General features: G+C 35.1%; 1 protein-coding gene across 1 annotated transcript; it reads left to right on the top strand.

Moving 5' to 3' along the window:
• The first annotated feature begins 2,385 nt into the window (after nt 1-2,385).
• Nucleotides 2,386-7,594, top strand: LOC130246613 (tripartite motif-containing protein 16-like). The gene is made up of 6 exons (XM_056479662.1): nt 2,386-2,972; nt 3,261-3,347; nt 3,553-3,786; nt 3,881-4,034; nt 4,158-4,217; nt 6,349-7,594. The coding sequence occupies exons 1-6, from the start codon at nt 2,412-2,414 to the stop codon at nt 6,876-6,878; spliced, it is 1,626 nt and encodes a 541-aa protein (XP_056335637.1). The 5' UTR covers nt 2,386-2,411; the 3' UTR covers nt 6,879-7,594.
• The last annotated feature ends 3,818 nt before the right edge of the window (nt 7,595-11,412 follow it).

Raw genomic sequence — 11,412 nt, 5'->3', positions numbered from 1 at the left:
AACTTTTTATACTACCCTAGCAACTTTTTTTTTTCAAAAAGCACCTAGCAACAAATTTGGCATTTTTTAACATTCACTTGGCTACTTTTAGCAATTAAAAAAAAATGACTCAAAAGAGCAGTGGCTGCAGGCTTCACTCAGTAGAGTAAATTGCTAGCTCAGATTGTTTGTCATAACTGTTCATTTACTGATATTTGTTAACATATATAGGTAATTTAGGTAGCAGTAAATTCCAATAGTGCTATAATTGTTGTCACTTTTACAAATGTGTTAATTTTACAAGTTAAATATAAGTACACAAGCTGTGATTGTTTAAAAGAATGTAACTGTTCATTATCAGTGTTATATTTAAAATAAAAAATTCTTATCAAAGTGTTTGTATTACTTTTACAATTAGTCAACTATATTTTTCATACAAATCTAAATGGACATATTTCAATTAATGCTTTTGCTGAGATGGCCAGTCAATTTGAGAAAACATTAATTATTTTGTATACTACATAAAGATATAGTTTTGAGTTGTGATTACACAATGACATGATCATGCAAAGTAATATGTTAATAGGAACCTATTTATTGTGCATTTTAAGCTTTAAGCCTGCCAGATACTATGTGATGATGTCACATCACTGATATGCAAATTTGTGCGTGACGTCATCTGCCACCATTTCGCTACTTTTCGGGCAGGCTTTAGCTACTTTTCATTGGAAATAGTTGGCAACACTGCTCTATGCTGATGACTGGGTGAGACCGCGTCCACGGAGCATTTTTGTCAAGAGAGCTGTACAAAAACTGGCGAATGGTGGACTTTGTCTTTTATCATTTGCGCCTATATCTGTGCTTCTGTGTTCGCCTATGTTTAAAGTCCTCCAGATCACCGACAGGGCTAATGGTTGAAATAGACAGGGCAAGAGACCTGCTGCACTGAGTCTGCATTCAGATCCGGGAATTGAGGAGGAGAGAAGTCCTCCTCATTTATAGTGTTTATAGACATGATTATCTTTATAATAATATAAGTTGTGGTTATGTGTTTATGAAATTATGAATAACAAATGAAGCAGGGCATTAAATTACAGTTTATTTCTTTGCAATTTAACTTCGTAAACTATGAGATCATCATGGGTAGGAGACACACGGTTTGTGTCTCATTTTGTGAGCCCACTGACAACAGTTGTTCGCTCCCCTCTTTCTCCCCTGCTCTGCTGGCCATGCCCACTCCACCCTTTGCTTGCAGAGCTCCAAACCCATCATGATGCATTTTTAAAAAAAAATTTGAGGTAGACTTGAATCGAAAGAGGGGGGGTTTCATGGCATTTTAAAGGTGCAGGAAATAAGTTTGACACCCAGTGGTTGAACTAGGCATTGCATTCCAGGATCGAAACAAACGTAAGCGCAGGTTGCCAGATTAAGGAGTGAGTCTGACTGTCGAGCATAAAGGCTGATTTAAGTTGTGCTTTAAATAAAAGCAACGGCACCCGACAGAAGGAATATTTTCCACATTAAAAGAAGTTTTTGTTTTAACCAACACCTCGAATTAATATGTTAGAAACAGCTTCTATTTCTTGTAGCTGAACAACAGAAAACTGACAAAGATGACCTCAGTTACACCTCATGTGCTTTATTCAGTGTTAAATGCTAACAATGTGAGCTTGAATGCCATTTCACATGACATTATTGCTATACCACTGAAAGCAGCAGCAGATAGTTCACCTCAGATCATGAAAATAAAATAAACCCTTTAAAATTGAACTTTAGAACTGTGACTTGTAAACCAGCACATATCAGTGATTCAGCATCTACATTTGATAATGTTAAAGAGGTTTAATGTATTAATTAGATTATAAACCTTACTATTTCATGAGTGAGTGCATATTCTGTGCTTCTGAATGGCTGTATTTAAATTTCTGTCGTGTTTCGTCTGGTGGAAACAGCCAAAATGCTTATCACTGCAAATCTTATCACATAGCACGTTGTTAGAACCTTATGTTTACATTCCTAATATTTATATTAATTGCTAATTAATAACCTCATGTGGAAATCAGAATCTGCGTCTCATTTCAGAGACTGCTACTGTCCACTGGAGGTAGCATATCGGTCACAGGCGCATGATTTGAGAGCCTTTCTGAATAAATGAATGAATATAACATGCTGTTTCCTACCCACTGCGCCACCGTGATGCCCTGAGGTTGTTATATAATAAATAATTATATAAATGCATGTTTTTATGTATGAAGAAACCTTTCCTTCTTTCTAAACTGGAAACGTCTATCTTTCTGACACTCCTACTTTCAGTTTAGTGAAAATGAAACCTTCCTTTTCCCGTTTGCGCGGGCTTTACTTGGCAGCTTTGCACTTCATGCTTCCTGTTTTAACTCAGTTGATCTCTTGATTTTGTCTGTTTGTGCAGTAAAATGGCAAAATCCAGTGTTTCTTTGGCTCAGGATCAGTTCAACTGTTCAGTCTGTCTGGATCTACTGAAGGACCCAGTGGCCATTCCCTGTGGACACAGTTACTGTATGAGCTGTATTTCAGGCTGCTGGGATCAGGATGAGCAGAAGGGAGTCTACAGCTGCCCTCAGTGCAGACAGACCTTCACTCCAAGACCTGCTTTAGGGAAAAACACCATGCTGACTGAAGTGGTGGAGAAACTCAAGAAGACAAAACTACAAGCTGCAGATGTGGAGTGTGATATTTGTACTGGGGAAAAATATAAAGCTGTCAAGTCCTGTCTTGTTTGTCTGGAATCTTACTGTCAGCTTCACTTTGATCGTCATGAGGAATTTCACTCTAGAAAGCGACACAAAGTGACTGATGCCACTGGACGACTGCAGGAGATGATCTGCCCTCAACATGACAGACTACTAGAAATGTACTGCCGAACTGACCAGTGCTGTATTTGCATGCTGTGCTTGATGAATGAACACAAGACCCATGAAACTGTATTACCAGCTGAAGAGAGAGCAGAGAAACAGGTAAAAAAAAATAATACATAAGTACTAATGTTTTTCTCTAAATAAGTTTTTTTTTCAAACTGTGCCATTGCAATATTTTACTTTATGAAAGTTTAACAAAACTATTGCAGAGGAGAATGAATAGTTTTTAAAAAGACATTGAAATTAGAATGAAAATCCACTATAATATAACAAAAATGGTTGTGACCAGATCTGTATTTGTACCATTATGTTCATAATGCTTTTTTAATTATTCATTGTTGAACAATACTTAGTAGTCTGGTTTACAGTAATTTTTCTGTTGTATAGAAACATTATAAAGAGACACTTCAGCAGAGAATCCAGGAGAGACAGGTGGAGTGTGAGAAGCTGAGAGCGGCTGTAGAGACTCACAAGGTGAGTTTTGAGCAGATCAACTGCTGGAAGAGTTGTTTGACACTCCGTAAGGGCTGTCCTGTGGTCAGTCAGTCAGTGAGGAGCCCAGTGCTGGAGCACTTTCAGTCCCACTGAAGCCACTGTGTTGAACAGGTTGTGTAAGGCAGTAAGAGCTGAGTAACTGACTGATTCTGCTGCTTCTCTCTCTCTCTGTGTGTCCTAACAGCGCTCTGCACAGGCAGCAGTGGAGGACACTGAGAGGATCTTTACTGAGCTCATCTTCTCCATTGAGAGAAGTTGTTCTGAGGTGACGCAGCTGATCAGAGATCAGGAAAAGGCTTCAGTGAGTGGAGCTGAAGGACGACTGGAGCAACTGGAGCAGGAGATGAATGATCTGAGGAGGAGAGACGCTGAGCTGGAGCATCTGTCATGCACAGACAATCACATCGATTTCCTCCAAGTAACACATTTCCTCCAATAGCACATTGTTTTTAATAATGTATAGGTACCTGATTTTCTAATGTTCCTATTGTTTTGCCTGTGTGTTTGTGTAGAGTTTCCAGTCTCTCTCTGTTCCTCCTGGATCTACAGACTCATCCAGCATCAGTTCTCATTTCTCTTTTGATGATTTGGTAACATCTGTCTCTGAGTTAAATGAGAAACTCCAGCAGGCTTTGAATGTTGAACAAGAAAACATATTTGGGATTGGTAAATTATACTATTGGAACATTAATTTTGTCTCAGAAGTGTCAATATTATAAACTGCTGAAAAGTACAAACAGATGAGAAATGAATTTTTTCTAACATTAAATATGTTAAATATTTCTTTAGTGAGAAACATCAATGTGATTTCCATTTCCGAATACAAGAACAGGAATGAGTTCCTTCAATGTAAGTTATTTTATTTATTGTTTTGTTTTCTATAAACAAGACCACACACAAAAAGAAAAGATGAAGAAGAAGAAGAGATGTGGGGACTTAGGGGGCAGGTTCTTTTAGAAATACTTATTAATCAAATTCTATCTTATGACATTGAAAGGATCAAACTTTTATGTTTCCTTTTTAATATTAAGATATTTTCTTTGAAATCTAAATGTATATTTTTCTGCCAATGTTGCTATTAAACTAAAAATTTAATTGCCTGAACATGGCAAGTGAGAAATGAAAGCACATCAGCAGCTGTGAAGCAGTGAAGCATTAATTAAATCCTATTTTCCTTGGAGCGGAACAAATTATCACCGCACAGTTGGACGAGCACAAACAAAAATATAATTCTAATGATCTTTTTAAAAAGAAATTCGTTTGCTATCTTAATGCTAATGTATTTTTTGTTGGTCAGTTAACTACTAGATAAAAAAAAATAACAAATAACCTTTGAGGTAAAGTGCTTCAAAACAAGTCCTCTATATGCTTCAGCGCCAAAACACGAATTGCCGTGAGATTGTGTAGGTTTGTTAAATATAATAATAATCTAGCCTCAAGAAACTTAAAGGGAAATATTCACAGTTTCAGAGAAGACTATATTAAACAGTTTTCACTGTTAATTACAAATTAATAAATAAAGGTGTGTGTTTGTGTGTTTTAAAGTGTGTATGTACTTGCATGGTGGGAGATGGGTAAAGAAAACTATTGGCTTTAGTTTTGCTGGCGATTATTCCACACACTAAAAATTACCATTCAGATAGCTATTGTTTAAAACAAGGTCAAAATGAGAAAACTCTCTTTAAAACAGCTAAATTTAATTGAGACATTTGCCAAAAGGCCTAAAATTACTGAGACAAATATTGACTCCCCACACGGGGTGAAGACCACAGTCTTAACAGCACCTGAGCCAGGGGAACTCCAGGCCCAGCCCGTGTCTCATTCATCAGACTATTCTGATCCAGCTACACAGCCTCCTTGCATGGAACCGCTATTCAAGGTGTTTTAAACAAATTTAGGAATAAGGGATGATGGGGCAGGGTGGTGCTAGATATGTGCATATCTTTTAATAAAATCCTGAAGGCGTGCCTGAATGAGAGAACTCAGAAACTCATTGTGAGAATGGAGATGTCTGCATATTTGTGCCAGTTTGTCATATAAAATGGCTCAAAACACCTTAATATTTTAGAAAAGGTAGTTAAAGTTTGCATAACCATTGATTGATCATATCCACCCGTGACCAACAGATAAGTAAATATTCAGCCTATTTTTTGATTACCTGACAAGCGCATTAAGGGCAGCACCCACTGAAATAACTGATAAATGATGTGTTCCTATTGGGCAGTGTTACCCACATGACGGAACTCATCGTGAAAAACGAGAAAAAATTAAACATGCTAGACTTTCTGCGATGGTGTCGTGAGGCATCGCAGGCATGGTATCGTTTGTCATGAACTATGCCACATTACACTAGAAGAAACGATTGAATCTTGTGTCACAACGCCCATTTGTCATTTACGACTCACCACGACACCCTACATCAAAGAAACTGTGACAAAATTGTGTGATCTGACCGGGGCTTAAACCTTGCCTGTGAGACCAGGAGGTAATAATTTATTAATATAAACCAGCTGAAGTTAGTAGAAGATAATAGAATTCTCTATTAAACCTAAACCAATATTATCAAAACTGATAAATATTGTCCTGTGTGAATAAATGTTTTTTTTTTTTTTATTAATATTTTTGGGGGGTTTTCACCTTTGTTGTGATAGGACAGTGGAGATTGTGGAAAGTGTGGGGAGCAGAGATAGGGGAAGGGTCGGCAAAGGACCTCGAGCCGGGAATCGAACTCGGGTCGCCGTGAACACCTAGGTGCCATGTGTCGACGCACTAACCACAAGGCTATTGGCGCCAATGTGAATAAATGTTTAAAATATATTAAGCAAATAACAATATTTGGCTGAAAACTCAATTTGAATCTTTAAATACAAAAAAGCTTCAATGTAGAAAAATGGCAAACCAAGTATTACTTTTGAGGTTATGGACAAAAGCAATTACATTTCACTGAAACAAATGAACCTGCTGTTTTAATGGTTTCCAGATTACCAGCGGCTCACTCTGGACTCAAACACAGCTCAAAAATCTCTCAGGATGTCTGATGGGAACAGAGTGGTGACTAAGAAGAAGAAGCCTCTGGTGGTTCCTGATCATCCAGAAAGATATGATCATTTTCCTCAAGTGTTGTGTAGAGAGAGTGTGTGTGGACGCTGTTACTGGGAGGTTGAGTGGAGTGGTCGTATAGAAATATCAGTGTCGTACAAGTGCATGAACTGGAAGGAATGGGGAAGTGAGTGCGAGTTTGGATGTAACGATCAGTCCTGGAGTTTGTTTTGCTCTGGCTTCAGATGCTCATTCTGGCACAATAGCAAACACACTAACCTTCCAGTAGTGTCCAGCTTGTGTAGAATAGGTGTGTATGTGGATCACAGTGCAGGAGCTTTGTCCTTCTACAGGGTCTCTGACACAATGAGCCTCATTCACAGAGTCCACACCACATTCACTCAGCCGCTCTACCCTGGGTTTAGGATTTACCCTGATTCACATGTAAAATTGTGTGATGATCAAGCATAACAAACAGGACGTTTACAAATTTAGAGCTTTTCCATTAGATCTGCATGATTAATTGTTGAAATATTGAAATGTCTCTCAAATACCAATGTAATCTTGAAAAACTGATTCAGATCTGTGTTAAACCTTTGACTAGTATGATCATAATTGACAATTCTATCTGTTTTTGACCCTGAGAGAGCAATCATCATGTATAGTTATGAAACAGCTTCAGTCTTAGTATTTAAAACTACGCTGTATTATTTCTGTAACAGTTTATAAATGATGTCTACCAATCAAAATAGATTAAATCAAGATGTGAAAGAGACTTTAAATGAAGATCTTATCGATTCTGGATGTGGCATTCACTCTGGAAGTGACATTAGATAAATTACTGAACAGTATTGACTATTTTTCCATATGTAGCGTGATGGAGTTCAAATATATGACAAGTTGTCAGGAGCTTATTTTATATATTATTATCTATTGGAAGAGCTTAAAAAAATAGCAATTGGCGGTTCATTCCGCCGTGTTGACCCCTGATGGAGCAGGGACAAAGCAGAAGAAAAGTAAGAAAGATTAAGAGCTTAAAATAGCACTCAATTTTAATTCCGACAGATTTTCTTTTACTCATTTTGTTGCTCATTTTACTATTATATTCATGTGGAAGTTCATGGTTTTGGTATTTGATAGTTTCATGGTTCAAGCTAGACCTGTTTAAAATAAATACGGTGTATGTGTATGCAAATCAAATAAAAGTTCATACAGATATGATGCACTGTGTTAGTTAATGACTCATAATACTGTCTCCTGAAGTTTATGGTTAAGTATTTTCTTGTCTACTTTTTATTAAGCAAGCAAAATCTGAATAAATTGTAATATTGAATCATTTTTAATCATAAAATATATACAGAATCGACATAAAACTATCAGGATAGTGTCCAATCAAAAATTTATTGTAAAAATGTTTAAAATACATTAAGCAAATAACAATATTTGGCTGAAAACTCAATTTAAATCTCTAAATACAAAAAAGCTTCAATGTAGAAAAATGGCGACCCAAGTAGCACTTTTGAGGTTATGAACAAAAGAAAAAAACAAAAACATTTTCTTTGTGTCTAGTGTGATTTCAGAATTTTACTGTACTATAAGGTTTTTGAACCATACTATAGCAAAATGTATACTATATTTAATAGTTTTTATAAATCTTTGTTAATGAATGCCACAGCATACTGTAATAGTATTTACAACATGTCAAAAAAGCAGTAGCAGCAAGATACATAACACTACATCAGACTAAATGTTAAAACAACAAATCAGAAAAAAAAAATTTCAAAGTATTATAACTTATCAATATAATGAGGGATTCGTTTAAGATGAAACTGCTCTATGTCTGCATTTTTTACATTTGAAAGAAAAAAGGTTTTCTTTTTTCTACTTGCAGCATTACATGTAAAAAATGAATGAGCTCATAATAAACAGGTTGAGAATAAATTACACAAATATATATTTTACTTTTGCATGAACCATACCTTTAAGAAATTATCAACGACTTTAAGTTGTTGCATTATCAAAGGGTTAGTTTACCCCCCAAAAATATGTTGTTAACTAACCTCATGACAATTACTCACCGCTCAGTTTCAGGCAATATGACATATTTTAATTATTGGGTGAACTCATTTAACTAATCTTTTTTTAATTAGATTTAAATATTTGGTATTTGTATACAAATCGATTTCTGAAAGTCAAAAAACTTACCTGTATGTACAGAAATAGATGCAGCAAACCTCTGCCTGGGCGGATTTATGTTTATCTGCATTTATACAAAAGGGGAAAAAGAGAAAATATTACTGAATGCAATTACATTTTTGTACATATTATACATTAAAACCTATTGATTAGTACTTAAACAGTGCTTACTAGCTAATCTATATTCCAGGGTTTCTCAACCGTGTGACCTTGTTGTCCACTGTTTTGCAGAATTTAGCTGCAACACACACTACTGTACCTGCAGTTTCTTGACCAGCTGGTTCAGCTGCTGTGCTTAACTGGGCCTAGATGGAGGTCAGTACTGAAAAAAATTGAAAAATATTACCAGAATGTCATGATATGAAACCTAAAATTATATATTTTAAATATGAATTAGGAAAGTGCAATGATATCTAAGAATGCACAGGATGTAAAGTGTAAAAGTCCATCTATTAGCCCAATGGCGAAACTAACAGCATGGTCGAAGGTTAAATGCATGTAAGCCTTTTCTACTGCTTCTGAAAAGAATTTTGTTATTTATTAGAATTTTATTTATATTTGGGGGTTTTTTTTGGCTCAGAACTTAGAGTCTAATTTTAAATGATTCTAAAATTTAGACTGTATTTCTAATTGTAAGAACAGATCACATTCATCATTTATGACTTAATTTAGAGTTGTGATTTATATCTGATTCCTTACTCTTCAGTTATCCGTTCATTAGGCCGCTCAGAGTTTCACGCCCAGTATCTCTGAAGTTAGTCAGAGGGTGCAGGAATAACTAATATTCAAATAGTCTGGTTGCCAACTGCTCACTCATTCTAAAAGAATAGTCAGTTTAGCCAAGCACATGCAACTTGCTAAAATCAGCAGTTAGATGATTGAAGATCTCCATGCTGTCATGCCAAAACGGCTCCATACAGTCAAATGTGCCTTTAAAATCGAAAGTCTAATCATGTCCCATCATAAAGATAGCGCAAGACTCCACTTAATCTACTGGATATTAAAAAATTTCAGGAGAATTCAGAATGAGTCAAAACTTAACATCAGAATCAGCTATTCTTCCCTCAAAACACCAAAAACGTAAGTAAAATTGATTAACCAATGAGATGTAATTAAATTAAATATATGAATTTGATTAACTGAAGCATGTATATATTTATTTCACAAACTACTGAAATTAGCTGACTCCTTATACTCAGTTAACAGAAGAATTAATTGTGTCTTCCTGAGGCTCACATACACCAGTAAACTCAAGCAGCTATGTGATTTGCCAAAATGTTTAGTTTGATTTTTCGATGATCATCTACTCTTCCCTGTTGATGACCCCTGACCTGCTTTCTGCTGAATCTGAATATCTGGTTTTGAATTTTAGTATATGGAATTTAATGAAAACTTTAAACTGTATTTTTACAAACCCAATATCTGCAGTCTTTGAATTCATTTGTCTTACATTTCAGATGTTCATTATTATAAGTTATCAAATTCAAATAAAGAAATTCAAATTCAAACAATTTTAACGGCATACAAAAATTCAGATGTATTAAATTACAATTGTCAATAATTCAAATTAACACACTTCAAATTCAGATTGTTTTGGAAAATTATTAGCTCCATAGTTTGATGAGCAAATGTACACATGAAAGTAAAAAACAAACGTTAAAATTCACGTTTTTATAAAATATAAAATGTTAAATTCACACTCAAGATGATCAAGTAAATTAGTCATAAAATTAGTTATGGAATTTTACAGTCGGTAGTTTAAATTATGTAAATCAGTTAACATCTAACATTTTACCTCAAATTCTTTCATTGTTGAAATGTGACACTGTTCTTTATACGATTATGTATATGTATATATATATATCTATATATATAGATATATATATAGATATATATATATAGATATCTATCTATCTATCTATCTATATCTATATCTATATATATATATATATATATATATATATATATATATATATATATATATATATATATATATATATATATATAGACATGCATCTTCATTTGGCCTCTGGGAGATTTTTTTTCATCCCAACATCAAACATATATGCTTGTAAACCATTTGAAGCAATAATTTAGCCATTTAAAGGTACAGTTCACCCACAAATTTCAATTTACTCACCTTCAGATCTTTTTGGGTTCATTTCATCTATTGACTTCTTTAGTAGAAAAAACGAATACTATGGAATTCAATGGTTACAGGATTCCAGCTTTCTACAAAATATCTTCTTTTGAAGGGCTCTATGTGAACTCAAACTGAGCACTGTTGCTTTAAACCCAGCCCAGCTCCCCTCTTCCCATGATGGGCCGAACTTAGGCCATGTTGTTTTTGAAAGCGCTGTCCAAGGTGGAAAATTTGAAAGCAGTGTGGACTGTGAAAATTGAGGCTTTTGAAAATGATGAGGCATATTAGTCATGTGACCAATTTAGCTAACATGGTGGCCAACATTGTAAAGCAGATGTTTTGAATGCTGTCCATTTTGTCAGCTTTATTAAAGATGAATGTCAGTTTTTACATTCTCTATATTTTCTCTTCAAAAGACACAGAATATTTACTGGAAGCTTTTGTTCAGTAGTGGAAGCAGACTACAGTTGCAACATTGTGCCACAACGTTTCAAAGGGAGTAAATAAACGGCAGCCGGATTTGTAAAATCCTCTTACGTCTGTGCACATGCGCAGTACATGAACAAAAGCGTTTCAGTCGTTTTAGTGTGGATGATGGAATTAACTGAAAACAATATTGTGGGCATGGACTGTTTTTAGACCTCAAATATATCTGGAATGTAGATG

This window comes from Danio aesculapii, chromosome 2 (genome assembly GCF_903798145.1).
Source record: "Danio aesculapii chromosome 2, fDanAes4.1, whole genome shotgun sequence".
Lineage (NCBI taxonomy): Eukaryota > Metazoa > Chordata > Actinopteri > Cypriniformes > Danionidae > Danio > Danio aesculapii.
The sequence above is the reverse complement of the archived record's forward strand: the minus strand, read 5'-3'. Positions and strand labels throughout refer to the sequence as shown.